Raw genomic sequence first — 25,245 nt, 5'->3', positions numbered from 1 at the left:
GTGATGGGTGGAGGAAATCCTTCAACAACTCTGATTGTAAAGGTTTGTTTTTACAAGTTGTGATACTCCATTCATCCCAAACTATAGAAGAGGCTTTTTTTTTTTTTTTTTTTTTTTTTTTTTTTTTCTGGTTARTGCAGGTGTTATTAAATACCTTTTTKCATAAATTGTCCTGAGGCTGCTGGGGTGGGATGAAGAGGGATGCTGAGAGGCTCCCATAGATGCCTAAACTGAGGAAAATAATGCTGAAAACAAAACATCCCCAATCTCCACACAGGCCAGACACCCTGGAATTTTCATTCTACAAATCAGTGCAAAGCATAACCTCAGCTGATGCCCRTGGGCTACCTCAGGCCTTCACTTTTTCCTCTCACATTCATAACTAAACAGTCACACAGCTCAGCCCAGGGAGGAAGGATAAGACATCAACACATCTGTCTTTGTGGTTGCTTTTTACTCAGGGCACATCTTTGACAGGTGGGAGGTGCTCTGCTGATAGGTTTCAAGCTAAGATGGGTGTAATCATCACCACCCCTGCCCCCCTYTGAAATAATTCCTTCTGAACTGATGCTTTCTTCTGAGAAAACACTCTGAATCACRCAGGAGTGCATAACAGCTGCAAATGAGATGTTTGAGCTCTGGAGATGTGCTCAAAAACATCCCTTCCTCAGCCTTTTTTGTTAGCTAGACCCATGCAGCTTTCAGCTTTGCATGGAGGGCTTTTGTGTGGATATCTCTCTGAGGAGCTTAATGCTCTCTGGTCTCTAGTCAATTCTCTCTCTACCTGGCTGTACTGGATCTGTGGGCAGCTAATGCCTCTTTCTGAGTCACCCAATRGGTCAGGTGCCTAAATTTTGACACTGTAGTAAGTGGATGAAATCCATATCATCACTGTCAGTCACAGCCTGTGCCTTTGTGAAAATGATTATCATGAATATATTCTTAAGGAATTAGTGAGAACYTGTTTTCTGAATTAAATTAAATCTCATTCCTGGCTGTTTAGCTAAAGGCTTGGAATGGAATTTGTTCCAATTCTGCCCCGATTTAGGAAAGAAGTGACATAAAGCTACTACATCTCTTGGCTATTGTTGTAAAATGGTAAGTTGCAATACCATCACTGACTTCTGGGGCAGACACCTGCCTATGCTTGCAGTGGCAGAAAAGGGAAAGAAAAGAAGCAGATTGGAAGACTGTCAGCTAAATTYAGCAGTGAAAGCACACACTTGGAGAACCAGGCATGGAGGCTGATAGCTACCAGGAAGGAAACTTGTTTTCCTGAAATGCTGGCTGTGCCCTGCCATGCAGTGCATGCAGCCAGTGATATGCCCTGCACACAGCTGCCTGCACTAAGTCAGGTTATGAACGAAGCTGTGTCTATAATCCTGCTCTGTTTCAGTGCTCCTGCAGCTGAAACTCAGCAGATATTTATTATCCAGAGTTTCTTACTGAAATTAGGCTTTCCAAGACCTGGGTGGACAGAAAACATGGTASCAATGCTGTCCATCTTTCTAACACACCAGCTTCTTCCTGTGAAGGGGCATTCACCTTCTCTTCTTAAGGCTGAAAGACCACAGACAGCAAAAGTACCTCTATATCTGGCTTCAAATTAACASAACATATAAATCATTGCACTGTATAGATCCAAAACTATGCTCCAGTACCAGAAGAGTATGGATGAAATAAGAAAAGAAAGCTCCAGGTATTCACCTAATTGGAGAATCTGGAAGTTTGGRTTATTTTGCCTGTCCTGATCTTCTTCACAAATCCCATTTGCACTTATGATGACATTACCATYGCCATGTGTTCCCACTTCAGAGGTCTCATTTGTCCTTGGGCCAGGACAGATGGGTTTTGCAGATAGAAACAAAGGTAAATCTGACTATGAGAGTGAGAAACCTCAACACACCAAGCTTTTGAGTAAAGAGCAAATAAGCAGTCAGGTCTCTTCACATCACATAATCCATCCCTGTTCATCTCTCCTCCCTTCACTGCCTTGCTGTCTCTGGCCTGTGGACAAATTGATGAACCCTGGACCAAATTCAACAGGCAGAAGGGAAAGAAAATATGGGTGGACTGCAGCCACTGCCCTTGGCAGTACTTCCAAGTGCCTAAATAAAAGAGGCAGTCACTAGGTGTGCAGCCCTTATCTCTGCCCTCAGGCTTTCTCACAGACAAGATTAAAAAGATCCTTTCCAGCACCATGGTTCTGCCTGCCATGGATCTCCTTCTGTGGATCCTGATTTTCTGCGGGTGTATAGTAGAGAGCTCAGCTGTCTGTTCTGGATTTGGTGAATTGTGTTATGTGGATTTATGACTGGGAGACAAATGCTTAAATATTCAGTGGTGAGGCCACAAAATCTCCCTTGTAGCTTCCTTCACCAGGTGATTTCATTGCTGCATGCAGGCTGCTTCCAGGCCATCCATCTCTGTTTGGTCCATACTGTCTCTTACCAGATTTTTTTTTTTTTTAATTTTTTTACTTAGAAGATCTCCTGAGGTTTCTTGCTTTTTTTCTTCCCCCATGACTTCTACTTGAAAACACCTTTCAGCAGCTTTATATTTATGAGGAGCGTTGTGTGTATTATTGTTCAAGTRTCTCTAAGAGTTTCACAGTTGCCTCCTCTGCCTGAGTTAACTGAAAAGCTGCTAAACACAAATGCTCAAAAGTTGCTCTTGTCAGYAATAAGGCTCAGAGTTCAGTGCTCATTTACACTGTACCTATCTGCTGGTAAGAAAGAAGTATACCCTGGTGGMTGTGCTAGGACAGACAAACATAAAGATAAAAGGTATAATTCTACTTATAATTGAAAAGGGAGGGGAAAAGTGGTACTTTTCGTTTCAGTCTTGGCCTGTATCTACATTTTTTAGCTTAGTTGTGKTTTTGTGATGTATACTTAATTAATTGTGTTATTCAGACAGATGAATTTGTGTCGGCTTATCACAACAGCCTGTCTCATGCTCATTTTTGTTTTAGTTGCTGTCAATCTCTCAATATTGGCATGGTTTTTATCTGGAAAACACATCTCTAGTAGTACTTCACAAAATTGCTCTCTCCTCTTTTCTCCAATATTCCATGATTTATTTCATTTGGAAGCAAGGTAGGGGCAGGTTTTAGAGCAAAGTGAGTGGGAATGGGAATTTATTGAGCAACAAGATGACTACTTGGAATATTGCCTTTGCCTGAAAAGTGTCAGTAAATTCAATTTGCAACCAGGGAACGTCAGGCTTTTTTCCTTCTCCATGTGTGGTGGAGCTGCTTGCCCTAGAATAGAATCCCTTAGTTTTCAGTTGTTCCTGTGGTGTGGTTAAGGATCTTTGAAATTGTTTCAGGGAGGAGTCCCTCAAATTTTCAACATTTCAGGGCACTGTAACTGAATTGGGAAAGAGAATTTCCCAAGCTTYACAACAGTTGGGGAAAGAAAAAAAATCCAGTCTGAGTTTCAAGCATGTTTACACTGCAGTGCAGGATTGTCCCAGTTCTGTTTTCTGCTTGGAGGTGCCCAGAGATTTCACTTCTGTTTGTTCCTCTGGAGGATTCTCCAGTCTCCCTCCTCTCTTCTATGTTGCCCGCCCTATTTTTTGGCTCTTCCTGCCTTTCTTGTCAAATATATCWATTTCACCCTCCTCTAACTTACCTATTAATATTATTTCCAGTGGGGGAGGGTAGAATGATACCTAAACCTGGGCTGTATTTTAAAGAAGCATCATAAATTGAGTAGCACAGAGTTGTCCCATGTTCTGATCATTTGTATCATATATACTCTGCTGTTTTTAAGTATAGTCAGGGTTACAGTTGAAAGATGGAAGTTTTCAACATCTGATTAAGGGTTTCTGTATTTGTTATTTTACTGATTGTTTAGAATTAATTAATATCTCTATCAAAACTAAATAAATGAATGATTGAAGAAAGTCATTAACCAGAAAAAAGAGAAACTTCATCACAAAAATTAAAATCAGGAGCCAGACTAAGCATCTTTATCAGTTTTAAGGATATTTTTACTGATACTCTGCTCCAATTTTTCCTCTGAATTCCATTATTCTATAGCTCCCGGACTTCTTTCATTTTACTCTCTTCTTTCTCCCATGCTCCTTATCCCAYAAAATAATTTATTTGAAGTAATTATAGGTATCAAAAATGTCTCATTGCAGTAGGATGGTCTCTTCTCCAAGCCCCTGCTGTTCTCCATGGTCTCTCACTGCCCTGTCCCCAGAGCTGCATGGGCTGCCCAGCCCTGAGCTCCCTCCCGTGGGCTGGGCTTGGACAGATGAATCTGATGGCAGAAGTGAGCATCATCTGTCACACAGAGCTGCTCAAAAATGAGCCATAGTCTCTCTCTTYATAAGACAATATCATTCCTCATGTAGATCCAAATCCCAGGGKTTTTTTTTCCTGCATTTACATCATATTGCAAGTTCTTGACACCTGCACATTCTTTATATTAGCTGGGAATCTGTATTTGATGGCTCTCTGGTATGCCTGAGCTCAGCAATGCATCAGGAAACATTTTCTTAGGCCATGGTTTTCCCTGGATTAATGTCAACAGTCAATTRGATTTATTAATGTTTGCCATCGATACTACCCCAATGTTCAAGAGAATGGATATGCATTTCACAGATGCAAATGTAATATTAGGTTCAATAGTGTATTAAACCAAGAGAGTGCTAATAAATTCAGCAAGGCCTCACAATTTACTATATCAATATCATTTCAGTGATAAGGCTGGTGTACAAATACCRTCTCTAAATTGTAAAAGAACCAAACAGAAACTTTACTTGCCATTCAAACAAAAGCATCTGTTGTTTTCAAACAGTTAGATGGTTGTATTTTCACTTTTTAAAATACTTTCTCACACTTCATTCTCCTTGAATTTTATTTGCATTCTGATGAGACAAAAGTATCAAAATACACTTGCAATGTTTCATACAGTCATCAAACAAATMTCAGAAATCTGGCAGAGAAAATGGTTGTGATAGTATTCCTAGACTAAAGGATTTAGTGGTGTTTGAATAAGCAGGTAAATTTTTGACACTTCATGGATTCAAATACCTAGCAATTCACATTTTCTTTCTGTTCCAACAGGTTTTAAAGCAAGGCACTATTAATTAATAGAATATTCTTGTAGGTGCACAAGAAAAGAATAATAATGAAAAGAAATTGTTAATTGTTAGACTTTCCATGAGTCAAAGAAGACTCTAAGCACTGCTTCAGGTAATGTGTCTTCAAGGAAGTACCAGAATTTTAATTTGTTGATTTTACTAGACTCTTCTATGAAGAGCAATTGTTTTTACCTTGTCATTAAATATKCACAGCAAGGTTTGCCTTGTGTTAAAAAGATAAAAAAAATACTACAAAATTATTAGAAACTGGAAATCATTCTTCAGTTTTCTTCAGGGGTTGAACACTGCAAAGTACTTTTTTTCTCTTTGAAAACTCAGAGTTGGTCTAAGATGGGGAGAGCAAGCATTCCACTCTAAAGAAAGGAGTACATTTCCAGCCCTAGCTAAACCATTTGCTCGCAAAACCAGTTTTAAAGTGAGCTGGTTTCTCTCGGTTCAGTGATAGACACGCCCAGAAGGTGTCAGGCTTTATCTATCTTAGGGAGCTGCTGTGGGTGCCCAGAGCAGGTCAGGGAGTGCCCCTGGAGATGCTCAGCGTTCCATGGATTGGCTTCAGCCGCTGTCCCAGGAAGCCACGGATTTCCTGCTCCTTGCATATTTGCCAGCTACACACAGATATCTTGAATGCAATGCAAGCTGTGRCTCAGTGAGCCTTACCAAAGTGTCCAGTGCCCTTTGAGACAGCCTAGAAAACCCAAGGCAGTGGGACTGGAAGTGTAGACWCAGGATATACAACAGGTCCAGTCRACAGCTGAGCCRAAGCYTGTCCTACCCAGAATGGCAACAGTRCCTTTATTTAGACAAATAAACCCCTTCTCAGGGTGAGATTTAGTTCACCCCAGTCTAGGCTGGTACCAGGTTAGGGTGGGATTCAGCTCACCTGAATTTAGGAAATTGATTCTCTTGCCTAAATGTAGGCCTTTAGTTTCATTTAACATTCTTGAGACCATTCCACATGGACAATTAATTGGAGTCTGGAAGGATGCAGGGCTCTGCAGGTCCTGTGTCAAATCTGCTGGCTCTGGGCAGATAYCTTGGCTAACTCAAGCTGTTTCAAGTGATGCCAGACAGCAATATGTAGGCATCTGAACAAACCCCTTAAACCTGAAACCTAATCAACAGAAGAATTTTAAAGAGGCTTCATGGACAGTTTAAAAACCAAGCTTGAAATCTTAGGCACCACTGAAGGAATTAGAATAAGCCAAACTAAAAAGGAGAAAGAGACCCCTCTAATTTGCTAGATCCCAAATTTCTTAAAGACCGAGATTGATTTGCACTTTAAGACTCCTGAAAGACTCCTGAATCATGGGCAGTCTTATGCAAAAAGAAAAAAAAAGAAAAAAAAAAAAGGAAAAAGTTCAATAATATCAATAAAATACTATCATTAAATGAAGTCCTAATGTGATTGATTTAGAACTAATAAGTAAGTTCAAAATAACAAKTAAGTAGAATTTTAAAAAGCCTTTTATATATAGACATAGAAAGGTCTCGTATTTGGCAAAAGAACAAATAAATGACTCCTGCCTGTAATTTATCCTTAGGTGTCATGACTTTGGACACTTCCACAATGTTTTTCTCTTCTCTGAAAAATTTTAGGGGAATCTGGCTGGCACATAAATATGCCTGAAAAAAAAGACACTGTAGAATGAAATCCTCATAAGTTATTTTAAAGATYCATTTTACCTCATGATTCTCCAGCAACTGACAATCATGGGATTAACACTGCTGGTCTACAGAGAGCACTTTTCATTCTTCAGACAAGAAACCACAAGACATGAGGCAGGTACTTACTTCAGATATTTATTGTAGTCCATCAGAGAATATCAAATGCCTCTTTTCAAACCACCAATATACATTGCCTTTCTGGTGTGAGTGAAGGGTGATGGGAGTAAGAAGAGCTGATGAACATGATTTAGATTTAACAAAACTTGGATAAAAATGAATTGGACAATTTTAAGTCAGAACAGTTATWGTTTTATTCTTCATATGGGAAAGCAATCTAACAAAACCAATACCATAAAAATAACTAGAATGAATAAGGCATGTCAAAGTCTTCACTGAGGTGTCAAGTAGATATATACATACAGTACTGAATATTAAGCAACAGTGTAAAAGATAGTCCCACACTTTATTTCTGTCATAATTATGAACTACTAAGTGTCACCAGTGTTATTGGAGAGATAGACACYGAGGATATAAACACAGATTTAAATGGTTAGTATTTAACTTGTTAGATGTGCTTCTCCTGGTACTGGAGCTGATGGCAAACTCTCACTAGCTTCACTGGGAGGAGGACCAGAGAGGCTGGGGAAGCAGTTTCTGATCCTCCGTTGCATAGTCCTCACACAGTATAAATTATATTGTCTGGGTTGCTGTGACACTTCTAAACTTTGAATTAAATTAGATTGGGAAGTCTTAATCCATACASTTTGTGAATATTTACCTCATCAAAAATGACTATTTCTGCTCACCTGTCTCTAAYACTTGGATTAATGGGCTGTGTGCAAAGCACCTACTATGACATTGTGCAGGTAATTAAAGGTTTCTAAGCTGAAGATGGTAATGAATCATTCACACATCTGGTCATGGCATGATGCCAGATCAAGAATACTCTTCACTGTCAACAGAGAGAAGTCAGASCAACATAGAATATATGCAGCTATAGCTGGTGGAAAGGATGTGTTTCCCTATTTCTGTCTGTTGATTGTGTGGACAGCTGAGATCTCASAGATCTGGGAAGCAGATAGTTTGACTCTCATTGCTTTCTTGGTGTCACATGTCACAATAGTGGCTGCAACTGGATACCTGTATTAGATGGTCTGCCGAAGACTTTGTGTGTTGCATCAATAAGATTTTCCTGACAAGCAATCTGATACTTTTTAGCTGAGCTATTGCTCTCTCTGCACAGAGGGTTAGAGAATTGCGGGTTTTATATTCTAACACTTTACCAATTATGGCAAGCTTCATATAAAGATCAATAGATCTTCTCATTTAACTGAGAAAAGTCTATTTATTTCCTATTACAAAGACAATTGGAAAAATGGTGTTTTCTGACATTTTTAACACAATGTTTTTGTGGACATTCATTGATAAAGAGTTTGCTGTGATTTTGAAAAGAATATAATTTAGATCTAACAATCAGAAGTGAACTTCCATGTAATGATCAAAATTTTATGTAATAGTGTCTTAACAAAAGAAAACTCTGGCTAGTAGTCAGTGATAATCAATTAGACTTTCCAACAAACCATTGCAAATTTAAAATATGCACATGAATAAACAGTAGAAAAACACTATGAGAGAAATAACTTGACTTACACCGTTGCCAATGGAAATACATATTCATTAATATTTGTATACTACRAAGCAGGGAAACTAACAAGGTACAATCTGTCTGAAAAGCATTATATGKATAACATTTGCAGGCAAAAGGCAGGGCAAATAAAATTAATCTTTAAGAATGCTCRTTATTGTCTCAGTCTGTTACTGAATATTACAATCCTATTCTAGCTCTCAGATGTGTTGTAAGCACTAAAAAAGGATTTTTCAGTAGGCAGCAAAAGAAAGTATTGATTTAGAAAATAAAATGTTTGGCTTTTTCAAATGCCTTTGTTTAGCAACATTATATTGCACCAGGCAAAATTGCCTTGGCTGATGGGAAGATRCAATACAAAAAATGAGTTTAATAGGAGGACATTCATTATCTGGTGGTGATTTTAAGGTATATGAAAGAAGCAGGTGCAGGTCTACAAATATATATATATATAATAAGTATGTAAATGACTTAATACAACCCCTGCCAACAAAATGTCCCTGCAGTCAAACTTCTTACTAATGAACGGAAACACAATGGTTTAGGGTTCAACTGTTCTGTGAATTCCAAATATAATTTTTAACATTCTTGACATGAAAAACTGAAAGAAACAAGCTTAAGAAACACAGAATTCATTATAAATCTTGAGGGAGGAAATGGTATTTACATTACTGATCATTGCTTTGTGAAAACCAAATTAACTGTTGTGTACTGGACTTAGTAAAGACTCGGGGGGAAATGGAAAAGCAATGGGCCGAGCAGCACCGTCTGAGATTGTCTGGAAAATGTCAAACACTTCCCTTCTTTTTATCCACAGGGAAATCYGAATGCATTTCTACTAATCAAAACTTCCTTGAGGAATGTATGTGGAGAAGAAAGAAATTAAAAAGACCCAATTGCTGAGGGGGTAATCCATTGGGTATTGTGTCATGTCATWCTTGGGTGATGGACAGTGGCACTATGATTATAAATCTGTAATTCAGTGAATGGTGTCAGATGACACCATTAGAAGTAAGAGCCACTTTTCAGGCATTATGAATTCACTTTTTTTAAAAAAACCCACCAACTAAGATGATGGTTTGGATCACCAGTATTTTATCCAATTCATTTTTAAAGAACATACTTCCATAAATGCAGAAAAGTAATTATTTAAAAATTATTGTTGTCTGAAAGGAAGGAAGAGGTTCTGAAAAGCTTGGTGAGCTTCTACAGGTTTTTTTTGGTGAACTGAGGAATAATGAAATTGGTATCAGTAAAACCCCAAAATACCATCTAGGTTGCTGTTTTTATCTGGAGAGTTGTGTTTTTTTTTATGTGTTCCTTACTAGTAGCAGCAGATGTTGCCAAATTAAGTTCTGCAGGCTCAYCCTTTTCCAGTCATTTCAGAAAATTTCAACACCACTTACAGATACACAAGGTATAAAYATATTCAAAGCACAAGTCCCTGCCTGGGACTCTTCTCATTAGGTCTGTGTCAAGTATTTGGTAAGTAGAGCCTTTCCAATGCTCTGGTACAGCATGTGCACTTGAGCTTTCCTGGTTCCTGACTGTATTTGCAGAGACACGAGTATGTGTGTATGTGCATACACAGCTGTGCACACAGGCAGGGAGATGCAGCCACACAAACACTCATATGTACCTATGCCATTCTCAGAAGTTAAAAAGGAAAACAAAGTGGAAGAGCAGGATGTCTAAAATTTTGGACTGAAACGGGCTTTTGGTTTCTGCCACATTTCAAGTATGAACCCCCCCAAGAAGTATTTTGGGGCATGAAAAGAGATTTCCTCATTATGGAGTCTCAAGAGATGGAATRGGATACAGATGAAGCTTGCTCTTACTTATTTTTCAGCTTTTAATGAGTTATTTCTGCCATACCACTCAGCTGTTTTTCAAGAGGTGTGTTAGTGGCTTGTCAGCACTAACCTGTAGGTATTAACCTGCTTTCTTTACCGACCCCTTAGATGTGTATTTGCCTTTCACTGATGCAATGAGGGCTGAGACTGGCAAACAGCTAAGTGCATTAATGATTAAACCCAAAGGATATCTTTATCTCAGTTCCTCACTCTTTGAGGCACTGCATTAATTTGCTTTCTGTCCTTTGGCCATTTGTATCATAATCCTTGCTAACTGTCTGAGCTGGCTTTAGCCCTGTTTTCATCACCCTTGGAAAGGCATCTGGGATTTCAGGAAAGACTTGCATTGAAGGCAGTCCCCTTTCCTSTTTGAAACTAGGATATTTGACTGGTTCTGATGTCTTATAAGTAAGAATACCAACATAACAGCATTAGACAGCATTCAAAATGAATGGTTTTATGTCTGGTTACACTAGGGTTGGTTTGGCCGAGAAACAAGGTCACTGTACTGTGACTTTTCAAGGTGGAACCCCTCTCCAGGCTCTTCACTCCAGCCCTGGCATGAAGAAGAGGCACCATTGGGCCAATAAAGAGAAGCACAGGAGAGAGTCTGGGTGATGCCTGAACTCCTCATCTCACCAGTGGCATCTACCTCCAGGCACTTATGTGGGATTTCTACATGGAAAACCTTGTCATCCCAGGCAGCCAGTGCTGGGAAGGGAGGTAAACCCCTTCCCAAAAAAGGAGGTGCCCATCCTCTCTGTTTAACTGTAGAGATCTACAAAGACAGTTCTGCCCCCTGAAGCATCCAGTGCTTGGGGGGATGACCCAAGGCCATAAGTCACTGCCGAATTTTATGAAGACAGATGGCATGAGAGGGAAAAGACTCAGGGGTGAAGGACTGAGAGACTGTAGGTATCAACAGGAAGGTCTTGGTGCTCTTGGCACTGTCACCGCTYCTTGCTTCCAAGTGCTCAGTCCACGAGTGGACTGAAGGTGCATTCACAGCTAATAAAGCAGAGCTTTCATYGTCTCTCTGTTGTAGTTAATAATCATAAGGCTGTATAACATTGCAGTGAAAAGAAAATTCTAGTGCTGCATCTGAAGTATTTACTATAAAAGGCAATCTACAGAAATAAATTCAATTGCATTAGCCCTACATAAAGTGATTTAAGGCATTTTGCACAAAAAGTATCAGGTTCTGTGAAACCTATTTCACAAATGTAYCAAAATGATTGTATATATTTTTCTATTTCTATTTCTGTGGTACAATACTTCTCTGAAGTTACAAAGCCATAAAGAATTTTTCCCTTAAAAGCTCAAACTCTGCCTTGATATACTGCTAGATATACACACACACACTGCCATATGCTGCTAAATATTCTATCTTTGTAARTAGTGCTTGGAGATGGGAGTACTTGGGATTTTTCTCTAACTTTCAYTTTGATTGGAATTCCCCAAATTTGAAACTACCATTTAGTTTCAGGTATAAACTGGTTTTAGGTTTTTGTTGTCCMCGATTAAGCTGAAATGTTAGAACCMGATYAGTAGAAAAGCAGGTTTAATGTKTAATAAGRTTTTTTTWACCCAGCCCCATTTCTGTCTAAAAATAATTTTATTCTAAACTTGATTCGTATTCAAATATCATCCCTATAAATTCACATTTAGCTATGTTAAGTACTAATCTAGAAATACAGCATAAAAAACAGAGCTAACAATTTGCATGCTTTCAAGCAATGTTCATATTTCTGGAGACATAGAAGTTTAACAAACATGTGTAAATGTCAATTGATCCTCAAATCAAGAAATCTGACCTACTCAAACAGCATCCTTTTGTTTGAATTTGATAAATGTAACAAAATTGCTAGTGGAAATTAAATGATGTTGCTCATCAACAACAACAACAAAAAAAAAGTAACCTGGGAGGAATCTGTCTATGAATGTCCATCAATTGATTTGGTTTGATATCCCTGAACATCTGAATGTGAATTCCTCATTTGTAGATTTGTGTTCAGATTAGGCAGAAGTTGAAAAGGAGCTGCAGAATATTTCAGAGATGCAAATGCTCCTTTGTCCCCCCTCAAGCACATACACACATTCACAAATTATTTAAAAMATATTCTTGGAACCTCAAACTCAACTGAGAACATGAAGCTGAATCTGAAGTCCTCTGACTACTCTTTGGGCAATTTTTTAGGATTGGTCATCTCTCTGTGGCTCTTAAAAACAGATTAAGATTGATCAACTGCTTAAAAATCTTCTGTGTGATCCAAAGACTGAAACAGTTAATCTGTAGTTCTATTACATGTGTACAACATAATATAYCCATAGCCAATRTGCAAATGAAATGAAGCCCASAATGTTAATATRAAATAAAATGAAATAAAAACCAYRCAACACTGAACCTCATAATAATCAATTACAGAAGCGATATCAATGGTTTCCAGGAATTGTTGCCCATTCAGTTAATCTCACTGCAGAAAATTCACAAATTCTTTGCCATTGGCCCTGGTGGTTCATCAGCATGGCAGCCAATAGCAAAACAGAAATTATATGCTATAGAAACAGAATTTTGCCACAACTGAGTGAATGACCCAAAACATAGTCTATAGGCTCCAATGATAGATAGAAAAAAAAAATCAGGATTTATGTCAGATAATCAAGAAGATACACCCAGATGAACATGTTTAGAATAGAGAATAAAAGCTAAAGGTTGGATTTGATATGGCCTGATAGAAACATTCCAAATAAGTGAACCAAATCTCCCTGTTGCTACATCCTCTGTCTGAAAATAGAAACTTTAGTTTCTACCAAAGGCACRGAAATCTGGTGAAGTGAGATAGAAAATCCAGTGAGCTAAAAATGATCAAAAAGACAGTTTAGCCTAGAGAAGAAAATTGTCATAGTGACATTGGTGACTCGAAGACAGATAGGACATGTGGCACACAGGAAGCTTTAGTTAACATTTATCATCAGGAAACACAGATATGGAAATTTTTTTTTTCAATGTACTAGCTTTGATGAAATACTTATTTTGAAAGATTTCCAAGCCCAGGATGATACTTTGAGGTGAGGAGTGAGGAGGGGAGGGATGAGAAGGAGGCCTGTCCACCTGTAAACTGGTCTTTGGGCTATTTAGTGGAACATGGGAGATCTCCAAGGAACTTAGAGGGTTTTGTGGAGTTTGGGCTTTCTCCAAAGCCACCTGTGAGTGTCATTTTCAGGCTGAAGAAGAAAACTCACTAGGTGCATAGTGAAATTGAGTAATTCTTAAGAGACATGTGAACAACTTTTGTGCCTAAATAACACTTTTTAAAAAATGAAAAATGGACTACGGACACACAGAAATCTGTTTTAGGTAGAAGGCTCTTCCTCAGACTCTGGAAGGTACAGAATTGGACAGTCTACCAAGAAAATGGGAAGAGAGAGAGAAACTTTGCAGCAGACTACCAAAGCACTGCTGACTTGTGAAGAAACATTTGTGCCTTTGCTATGTCCATGAATAGATGGTTATAATTAGGCTACACAGAAAATTCGCAGGCGGTAGGTTGAAAAGAAGAGCTGGACAGATGTGAGGAGCACCGGCTGTCCCTCACCTGATTTTATTGTTAATCTCCCACAGTCATATGTACATGCTGGCTCTCACTGTGATGTTGCTGTGCCCTGACTCATTCCTCAGCTGTCTTTCTATCCATCCTGGAMAAACAAACTCCATCAGCAGCAGGGRCAACTTGCTTACCCWGGACTTGCTTACTCCTCACTTCAGGCAATCTGTGTGGGGACTCAAGAAAGCCCTGGAGAGGTACAAAAGAGCTCCATGAGTTGAGAGAAGCAGGGTTGTCTAAATGGCTAGCATCCCACCTGGAGAAGCAAAATTTCTTTCCAACTTCCCCAATGCTTRGAACTGAAAGCCACATATTCTGTATTATATTCATGGAAGAAAACCATACTGATTTATGTTTTAGTGGGAGTAGATTTGTCTTCCCTGGAAATTTGACTTTAAAGCATCTTCAGAAATGCTGACAGATGGACCTCCACTCTGTGTAAGATAAATAGTTGATGTTCTGTACCTCTTTTTTGCTAATGATAAATGGGCACACTCTTTCCCTATTCCCTCTCAAGAAAAAGACAACTCYTCTTAGTAATGCAGCTGTTCTGAGTTTAATAAACAAACTGCACACCAGATGCTGCCAACTGCTGTAAGAATTAAGCCTCACAGATTTCCTGGTGCTAGAATAAAGGAGGAAAAGGAAGAAGGGTTTTCTTTTMATCAGTGTGAAACAAAAGACTTTAATGTGTGTTACACTGTTAATTATCAATACTACATAATTAAATATAAAGGTGAAATAAGAACTRACTGAAATACTGACCCTCTTTCTTAAAATGATTTGATATAACTGGGTAAMCTTTAAGCTGTGGACAATCATATATGACTTTGTTGAACTTCTGGACAGTTCACAGACCTCAGCTTTGGGGAAGCCAGGCAGAAACACTGAAATTACTTTGGAGTAAAGGTCGAAAACTTACAGGTGACTGTACTAATGTCACTTCTTTTACGGCCAGTGTTGTTGTTTTATTAAAAGTCATAAATGAACCACCTATGAACAGCTTTCAATAAAAAGGGGATTTGCKTTTTTTCTCCCTGATTATAGTCAAAATCCTCGTTAATGGCAAAGCTCTCACTTGATTTGTCATGACACCCAGATTTCACACAGGTGCAATGCAAAGTCTATTGTATGGCCACATACGATGCACAATCAGAATCATAAACTATATACTCACTTCAGAAAAAGTAAGTGGGTACTGTAAGTGAGCACTTCATGTTGCATTGGCAAATTACCCACCTGTGGTTGATTGGTTGTATTGGTCAGCAGGTTTGAATAGGACAGATTGCTGGAAAATGTCCTGACTAAATTAACTTGACACCATCATGCTTGTCCAGTGATAGAACTTTATTAAAAAAATCAGTTTCAATGTTCTTCATTCCCTACTATGTCTTCTAAACTGTTTAACAGGTGAGAAAATTGTTACTATGATAACATTTATCTTTCACRTACCCTTTTACCATGGTACTCTGGTCTTTATCATTACTTTATCAAAAAAGGGTTATAATTACACATGTTAATATGATCCTCACAGTCCATCTGAGTAGTTATAATGAAAACATTGCCATATTCAGTGCATCGCCCACCCTATTTTTCTTGAAAGTAGGCATTGCTGAGTCTATTATGTTTTGACAACATAATCTCTGTCCTGACACTAAGACTTAGCCTTTGACTGCTGAATTTCCCTTTAAAATTATTCCTTTTTGCAATTTTATATAACATTCTGCTGCTGTTAACTCTGTCCATTCTCCTCTAGCAGATTTGAACACTTGCGGGTTAGTATGGTAAATATAGTTTTGTCATCATTAAAATGTGAATTTCTTTGTAATATCTGTAATGAAATCTGTAGAAACCTGCATAATAATTTGAAAATTTTCTGAATTCAGTTTTAATGGGTTATRTTTGGAAGCAAATTAAAAACAAAAACCACAACTTGCATCAGAGCTGCAATTTATTTTTTTATGTTGAAATAATAAAAGTTTCAGTGAATAAGTATAGTTACATTTGATAATGATTCAGTTAGTAAACTGAAGGCAACTGCTGCCTGCTCAGACAATGCACATAGAGCCCCCTCCCAAAAACAACCCTGCCTCATAGATTCACAGAATCACAGAATCAGAGAACTGGTGAGGATGAAAGGGACCACAGGGGGTCACCTGGTCCAACCTCCCTGCTCAGGCAGGGTCATCTCAGAGCCTACAGCACACAACCGTGTCCCGACAGTTCTTGAATATCTCCAGTGAGGGAGAATCCACACCCTCTCTGAGCAACCTGTGACAGTGCTCTGTCACATGCACAGTAAAGCCATTTTGCATGGAAGCAGCTCAAACTGGTTCACACATCTGTGGGAATCATCCTTCCTAAAAATCCCACAGAACTGGGATGATTTGTGCATCTGAAACTCAGCTTTTGGGAGCTTTCCATGGACAGAAGCTTATGATGCCTCTTAGGGAATTGGGATAGAGCAACCCTTACCAGAACATCGAGGCACAGGTTCCTCTTCTCATCCTCTTTTGCAGGAAATTTCTATCCTCTTTTTCCAATTTATTCTGATTGTCTTTTTTGCTTAAGTTTGGCCAGAGTCCAGGTAGTCTGCACTGCATTTGCAGTACCATGTACTGAGTCATCAGCAGAAAAATCTGCAGTACAGTGAACATAAAAAATCTGGGAATGATGCAAGAACAATTCAGTTAATATTGAAAAGATGAACCTCACAGGGGTCTAGAGCAATGGTTATGTAATTAATTGCATCTGACTTTTTTATTAGTCTCCACTTTAAAATAACATTGCATGTCAAGGCCTTCTAGGTTACGCAGCATAGAGGGTTTACACAATCAAAGGACTTTTCCTTAGGACTTAGCTCCTTTTTCTTGAATAGGTAATTGTCTTCTTTATAATTTCTTTATCGGCTGCTAACAGAAGAGAAATATTTAAATTGTGGCACAGCAAAAAATTACCTTAGAAGAAGAGCTATTGGATGCAAAGGATGTGCAAATAGAATCATTGGAAATTATGCAGATTCTCACATTTATGAACATGAATGCTCTTTCTTTTCTCTCCTTCATTTCCAATTTCATTTTCTCTGTAGATTTAATAGCTCTCTTAATCTCAGAAAAATGCAATGTATGAAAAGSGTAGTCAACCTTTAGGGACTATTAAAGAAATGTATGCATAATACTTCATGCAAAGGCATCTCTGTCTCCTGACAAAATATCACCATGCATAGTAGAAAAATAAGAGGAGAAATAATAATATGGAAGACAAATTTCTGGCAGAACTCCCTCAAGAATTACATTTTGKCAAAGCTGAGGCTGGTGTGTTGTTTGAGCAGTGGTTTGTAAGGTCCGGTCCAAGAAGAGCAGGGCAAGCTCTGCAGTGAGAAGTGCCTTCAGTGAACCCCTAGTTCTTTGGGATCCTTCTTACTCCTCGTTCAAAATTCCATGGAGGTCTACAAACAGATGAGAGCACCCTGGACACACACCTTGGCTGCACCAGCTGTAAACAGTCATCAGATCACCTAAATGTGTGCTAAGGCTAACAAAAAGCCCTGAAGGATCCATGCAGGTCCTTCACCAGCAGCGTGGAGCAAGCACAACAGAGGACTCGCATCAGAGGGCTTGGACACTGCTGCCTGTCAATAAGCTTTCAGACCCAGAATAATCGGATGGAAATAGAATCAGTGACCCTCGAGTAAACACACAACCAGAGAAATAAAAGTCACATTTCTCCTGGATCAGGTTACTGAGGATGTAGAAAGGATGTGGAGATGGGTAGWAAGGGATGGGTCAGGGGAGATTTTTAAATGGTTCTTCTTGTAGAAAGCTGCATGTACAAGTTCAGGAAAAAAAATTAAAAGCAAAGACCTTCTGCTTGGTACACTTGGTACCTGCTGTACCAGGGCAAAAGAAAAAAGCCCATGAGAATTGGCTTAGATTTCCTGGAGACAATAAGTGCTGAATCCCATGACCTGCTGCAGGGGGAACTTTTGGAGAAGTGGGAAGTACTGCTATGGCCATGTAAGACCTGTGAGGTCTGCACACTTGGATGGGGCCACACTGGTCTGGGACCAGGGATACAGACACCACAGGGCCAGGCTGGATGGGACCCCGAGCCACTTCATCTGCTGAATGGCATCTYTGCCCATGGCAGGGCATTGGAAGAAGGTGATCTTTAAGGTCCCTTCCAACCCAGACCATTCCATGATTCTATGATGCTATCATTGTACTTCAAAGTAAACAAATGGGGAAAAAGAAGTATGGAATACAAGTGGCTCAAAACTTATGCTTTTTGTTATTAGATATACTATATAAATAGTTTGTAAATACCTTTTGGTAAAAGTGCTTAAGTATACTTTATTCTAACGTGCTGTGTGTTTTCTATTTTAATTTCATGCCTAAATCCATAGCTAATTATAATTTGACAAGAAAAAGCRATTGCAATGGATACGATCTACCTGCTCTGGTGTTAAATTGTAATGTGGTTGGCTGTCTTTAGAGTGTTACCACAATTTGTGCATGCCATTTCCAGAGTCAAGAACGGTAAGAATCAGGAAATAAATTTCTGGCAAATTGTTTCAACACCACGCAGAATTGCCCCAAAGATTGTTTCTGTGTAGTTGGCAGAAGAAGGTTTTGATGTTTAATTATTGACACACATTTGTCCAGGATTTAAACAGCTTCCATCTTGGGTTTTATGACCAGATGCAAATTAGGAAAACKCTATCCCAGACCATAACCATTCAGACAATGATTATTAAAGCAATGTATCCTTGAAGAATCTGAGAGTACAATTACCATCACAATGGACATCCATATCCTTCTCTAGGCCTATCATACAAACTCACATGCCCCCCRCCCCCTCCAAATACATACATATGAGAGAGGTTTTCTCCATCAACCTGCAAACTTGTTAAGAAATGGACAACTGGATATGTAAAAAATTCTCTTCTTTGATTTTCACGCTCACCAGTCATTAAAGGGTTGCTTTTCAGAGCAGCAAAAAAAAGAAGAGTTGGTTGACCAAACATTTTTGTCTTATAAAGAAGTGTCAACCCTGAGCTTGTAATTAAGAAGTTAAAATCTGTGATTTATATATATTTATATATATAAAAATAGATGATCATACTAAGACTAAAAAAGTGAAAGAAATTTCCATGTCASTACTATATATTTGTTTGATCTGAAATTTTGTAGGAGAAATCCTTGTGACACTGAAATTAACTGATATGAAAGATGYAGTTAGGTGTGAAACACACTATTGATTTGGTTGCTGTTAGTCTATTAGAGAATTGCTGTCTTGGTAGGGTAATGGACATAGTAGCAGAAAGTTCRAATCGATGTCAGAACAGTAACAAAAGGAAAAGGATTACATCACAAGAGATTATTTTCTGTCTGAACCCCTGAGGGGTCAAGAGCACTGTTTAACATTACCATCATGGCTGGTGAGCTCACGGTGGTGAGCTAAGTGGGAAACTGTGACAATTGTATAACATGGATAAATCCTAAAAGAAACTAGGTGAAACCATGCTACTACTCATATTTTTACTGGGCWTTAAGATTTAAATCCTAAGCAACTGTAACATGATATTCTGAAGCTAGTGGAGCTACTACCATACTAAAAGATAAACTTATTTTTCAGCTTCTCTACCTTCATACCAATCTGATGTGGTTGGCAGATGGAGTGCARGACATTCACTGCTGAGACATACTCTTTTAGTGCTAGACAAAAAAAATCCAGCCTTCCTCCCTATAACAGTGATCATTCTGATGACCTGATTCATTCTACAGAAATTCCTAAAGGAAACCTGGCTGTCAGTGAAGAATGGTTGCATTTTCTTTTGTTCCTTTCTTGTCTTCTTATTTTTTTTTTTGTGTTTTGTTGATATTCTGTTGATATGCAGCAGCCTTGAGTCAGGCCTGATTCAGAAAGAAAACTTTCTAGGTTTCTTCCCACCTTTTTTTTCTCACTGGGGAAAAACACACACTGTAAGATCCTTTTTCCCTTTTGCAGCATAAAAGGAAATGAAGCTCAGAAAGTCTCCTGTAATAAAGAATTGAGAAAGAATTCTCTCAAGAGTGGATATTGTCTTCAGAGATATCTGAAAAAGGCAGGAAGCAGTTCAGTCTGGCACCTGGTACTCTTTGGGAAAACTAAAATGGGAAGCAGGTTGCAGTACTGCTGTCTTGTAGAAAACTGCAAGTGTTTGTGGCATGGTCCATTGTCCAAGAGCATAAGAAAAGAGGAAAGTTGGCTGTTTCTGTAGCTAAAACACAGTTTCTCCAACTAGATCCAGGATTATCTCCACCGTCTCTGCAGTACAAGAGTGAGGAAGATGACGAGCAACGTGTGCAGTGAGCAGCCAGGCTGTGTGGCTGAAGCCTCCACCTCCCTCCTGTCTGAGTCGACAGGCGGTGCTTCTGTGGTGATGAAATCAAACTCGGTGGGACAGATGTCATCTGTGCAGCCRCTCCCGCTGCCTGAGCCGCTGGTTTCGTCACCTGGCACAAAGGAGTGAGGGAAACAACGTGAGTGCCATACGTTACAGCTTTTATCCCTCTTCTCCCTTCCACTTGACACCCTGGAGGGGATGAACACATTGGGAATGAGGAAGTGCTGGTGGTGCTAAATTTCATTCAGTAAAGCATCCAAATGAAGGCCACTGTGACTAAATTAGGTGATTAAATGCTCTTCTGAAAAAGGATCAGACTGTTGGCATTATGGAAAGCCCTCAGTGTCTTGATGCATTAAACATGAAGATAAGGAAGAGAAGCAAAAGAAACAATTATATAACTGGAATTTCATGGAACAGAAAAAAGACTTTTTATGTTGYCAGCAGCGCAGAGCACAAAGACCACAGAAAGTCATTGTAACAGAGCCAATTTATAAATGAGTTCCAAAATTACAGTTATGTAATGACAGTTAATGGTTTCTTACTTGTGTCCTGGAAGTTGACATCATTCCCATTATACGCGTTCTTCAGTTTGTTAGTCATGACACGTAAGGCCATGATTTGTTGTCGAATGAAAGTGTCTGGCCTTGTGATGTCCACATCTACTTCTGGATTGTTGATCTGGTTGGTCAAGCCATCGTTCATAATCTCAGGCAAGTATCTATACAGCAGAATGAATGATTAGTTTGAGATGTGGTAATTTTCAGAAATAAAACACTGTACAGTAAATGATATGCTAAGAAATTCAATGTGCAGTTCTKAAACAGATCCAATGAAACTGTTTTAAAAATATAGTTTTTAATTTTACTGACTCCAAAGGAATTTTTTAGTAGCTCAGCTGCATGGGGAGCAGAAAGAATTTAAGTTTTGAAACCTCCTAACTCTCCATATACTCCCCASCAAGAGCAATGACTGTGTGAACTATGGAGAAGGTTCACAAGCCGGCAGTAAGTCACTGCATATTCATACCCTCTGCTGACATGAATTGTTGCACACTAAATTAAGCATCTAACAGTGCATTCCACTGTTTTTATCTCTTTTTGCTTAAAAAAATATGAAGTCCTTTGTTGTATATAGCATATTTGTTGTTCTGAGAGAGTTTAGAAGCCCATCTTGAGGCATTATGGCTTTCCTAAGTTTAAAAGAGCACTCAATTTTCTTCTCCAATTCTTCCTTGCATCTCTTTTTTGGACCACCATAAGAAACATCTCCAGCCTATATGACATCCAGACCCATAAAACGCATTGTAATTTTACCAAGCTCCAGTATTCTCTTTGATTTGTTCCTTGTTCCTTAAAACCAGGCTGTTCTTGCATGTCTCATATACTTCGTGCAATAACGTTTAAGGTACGGCATTACCTACCCATCCACACATCTGAATCTTCTRTTCAGGTTTTTAGCTAATAATTTCATGATTACTGCAGCATTCCTCTCTCTGACCTTGAGTAATGCAGTCTTAGGCTGCTCACAGGCAGCAAGTGTGCTTTTACAGGTATCTTTCCCCTACAAAAAGCAGCCCAATCCTCCAATCACRCTACGGTAAAAATCTCCATTACCCTTTGTCAAAGATGCACACTTTGTCCCCTGCTGCTCTTTGTCCTCAGGAAGCTCTTCGAATAGGCATTTGCAAAGCTACCTTTTTTTTTTTTTCCTGCTTCAAATCTCTGTTAAAAATTATCTGTGCATTTTAAAGCTGCCAGGCTGAAAAGGGGTTGACATTATTTCTCTGTGCTGGTATGGTACATTGAGAAAATAGTGTATCACAGCTCCCCTGCTATCTCTTGTCTGTCTTTGCCTACTATCTTTGTCTCATATTTAGGCTGCAAGGGATTTGGGGCAGAGATCTACCCTTTGTTTACGCTCTTTATGAGGATATGATCTATTTTGTAATTAGTTAGCATACCAGGCTGTCCTACTGATGTTTGTGGGACTCCTCGTGTGCGTGCATGCTCAGACAATAAGTAGWGATAGCACAGTCTAGCCTGCTAATGACAAGCTTTTATGATGCCTGGTACCAGAGTTTGAGATTATTTCACATCGCTCTCCCTCGTGCATGTGCAATTCCCTATCAGCATTGAAGTTCGGCATTGATGACAGCATTGTTCATAATGGTCTGGAAAAATAAATATATCTTAAAAATAAATGAGAAAGTAAGGGAGAAGAAAGGACTTTCTCTGTTGAAGTCATGGTGAAGGGAAAATAAGCTCTGCATTGCTTCTGGAGGTCCACAGAAYGACAGATGCTTTGCTGCACCAAGGAAGGGTTTAGTCTCAGCATAATGGGTCCTCACTTTGCAAGAAGAGACTCATTTGCCAGCAGGGGCCTTTGATGAGAATAATCCTGGAGGAGAATATTCCGGAATAATCCGGAATCCTAAGAACAAAACATGATTGCCAAAAGTACCCAGCCTCAAGCTGCATGTCCCGTTGTTTCATAGTACCATGATGAGAAATAACATTGCTGTGGGGATCCCATCCAGATTCCTGTGGTCAGGCTTACTATGGTAAGAACACAGAGCCATCTCCCCTAGCATGGAAGACTGCAGACCATAGTGTTATGAATCACTAAAGATAGAATAGGAAATAATTCTGCAGAGCTGCCTAGAGGCAGCAGGATGGAGACCTTGGCAGGCAGGGATGCTCTGGACTGCAAAGGAACAGCATCTCCATCTGTCACACGTCTCTACAAATGAAAGGACTGCTGTAGATAAATTACTCAGCCTAGTAGTAAATCAGAGATTTCAAGGTGCACTTGATTAAAAAAAGCAAGAATGTAAGAACTGAGCTACTGGCTCAGAGAGGATGACTGTGTTGCCTGGTATCCTTTCCATGACAGAGACCATATCTGTTAGTAGCTAGAAGTGATCTGAAATTGCTAAACATCCATGTAGCTTGCTTTCCTTGTTTATGAAGCATTAGCTGCTCTTTATTGCAAGCTGTCTGTGAGAACCTATGGATAGCTCTGAAGGGCAGCTTACAGGCTTTCTTGATTGATTTCTGTTTGGTTTAATTTTGTCTTATCATCAATAATAAAAGAAGAATGCACTGACTTAAAGCAATTAGAGAGTGCTCTGGTCTGTGCATATCATGAAGGTTTGTATTTTGCACCGTGACCAGTATGCATCTGATGCCCTTCTCACGACCATCTAACTTTAAGTGAGCCAACCCATTCAGTTATAGAAAGTGATTTTATCAAACTGTTACACAGGCTTCTATACCTGCCCAGCATGGGATGGTCCCCAAAGCATCCCTGGCAAGTGTACCTCATACTTGATGTAGGTCACAAGAAATCCATGGCATTACTGCTCCCTAACATTTAGTTGGATACTTAAATTCCCCTGGTATTTARGACATAAGAACTAAAGAACTAAAGAGGCCGAAAATTCATTTTTAGGTTTACACACATACCAAATCTTGTGTTTTCAAATGCAAGTGTCAGCATTTAAGCAGAGTCCCACTCTCACCAGATCTAKTCACCACCAGATCCAGTCACAGTTAGTCAGGAGTTTATTCATCAGCGGAGCGGGGACAGCTGTTAGAGTCCCATGTGCCTTTGGCCAAATGACTCGTTCATTATATTTCATCTGCTGGGATTTTCTTGCATAAACATAGACAGCTGGTGCCATTTGAATGCTCTCAGTTATTCCTCCTCTTCTTGTCACCAGCTCTGAAAGGTGAGGCTTTCTGTATCATACCTGCAGGCTTGAGGGGGAGGTTCTGGACATCTGGGGCATCTAAAGTGTGTGTCTGTCTTTGTGCAGCTGAATTGAGTCTTGAATGCCACTTTAGCCATGAGGGTGTAGGCTGCTTGGTGTCATGCTGCCACTCCTGTAGGTTTTGATTATCCCACAGGTCCAGGGTCTWAATTTCCCAGTTCCATGAAGGTATCTTGACTACTTCGAATATCTCACATAGCAGAAGATAAGTGTGTTCAGGCATTGGAAAACTGCCACTGACAGGATTTTGGACTCYTTTGGGGCACCTTAACATCGGGGCTTTTAAAAATGCTCAAGCAGCTTTAGTCCAGCCTCTGGTCTAGAGGGGAGGTGGTGTCCTGTGTCATACTCATCCCAGATGGCCCAGAGAGTCTCCAACGATACTATTGCTGCATGGGCAACACGCTCCTTAYTGTCTCACCCCACATTTAAGTACATGAATTTACCTGTCTAAATGTGTAGCTGGGTTCTGCCCTCATTAATGAAGCAGCTCACCTGCTTCTTTGGGGATGGGGGGAAAGTCAGAAAAATCTATATTGAATGAAATCTCTTTGAATAGTTTTCCTTTCTTTAAAGGACGGATGCAGATATGGGAACACGCAGCCCAAGGTGTTCCGTGAGTGACAGCCTCGGAGAGGCAGCTCGACACATGTTCTGACAAAAGCATTCTGATGTGTGTGGGGTAGGGTTAAGTCACACYGAATAGGAAGCCACGTCTTGGGACCATGATTTGACAGAAGATTTGTTGCTGGCTGGGCAAAGTTGTTGAACACAGCTGCTTTTGCTGCAGTTCTGTAAGCGGAGACACCCTTGTGAATTTTAAGTTTTGCTGCTGCTTCTGCTCTCGTTAATGATCTCTTTGTAGGCCTGGCCATTACAAGAACTGTATGCCCATTATAAATGAAAAGAAGAGAAGTGCCAACCTGAATCAGTGTCTGTTCTTTGCATCCTCCCAGCAAAAAATGAAAAAAAGCAAGCTTTCTTAGCCCACTGAGTATAGAGAAGCTGAACAATACTGTTTGTTTTCTGCTGTTTGCTCCTTGCTCAGCTATGTMAGGATTTTAGTGTAATTTATGTTGTTTTCTAAAATATTAATGCTTTCTSTTCCTCTTAGCCTTTCCACAGTTCTTGCTTGTCTCAGCAGACACAGCAAAGATGTCTTTTGGCACATCATAGCCAAGTACCACAAAGTCTAT

The 25,245-nt window shown here is 39.4% G+C and overlaps 1 protein-coding gene across 1 annotated transcript in view; it reads right to left on the bottom strand.

Moving 5' to 3' along the window:
* Positions 1-19,754: 19,754 nt before the first annotated feature.
* GPC6 (glypican 6) overlaps positions 19,755-25,245 on the bottom strand; it is a 190,385-nt gene continuing 184,894 nt past the window's right edge. Inside the window, exons 5-6 of the mRNA XM_057373377.1 lie at positions 20,820-20,995; positions 19,755-20,383 (exon numbers count right to left, since the gene is read on the bottom strand). Coding sequence (XP_057229360.1) covers positions 20,181-20,383; positions 20,820-20,995 — 379 coding nt within the window. The 3' untranslated portion in view covers positions 19,755-20,180. The remainder of the gene's footprint in view (positions 20,384-20,819; positions 20,996-25,245) is intronic.

The sequence above is a fragment of the Malurus melanocephalus genome, unplaced genomic scaffold (genome assembly GCF_030028575.1).
Source record: "Malurus melanocephalus ecotype Western Australia unplaced genomic scaffold, MMel_1.1 scaffold_195, whole genome shotgun sequence".
In the NCBI taxonomy this organism is placed as follows: domain Eukaryota; kingdom Metazoa; phylum Chordata; class Aves; order Passeriformes; family Maluridae; genus Malurus; species Malurus melanocephalus.
Note: the sequence above shows the minus strand (reverse complement) of the source record. Positions and strands in the feature narration are given on the sequence as shown.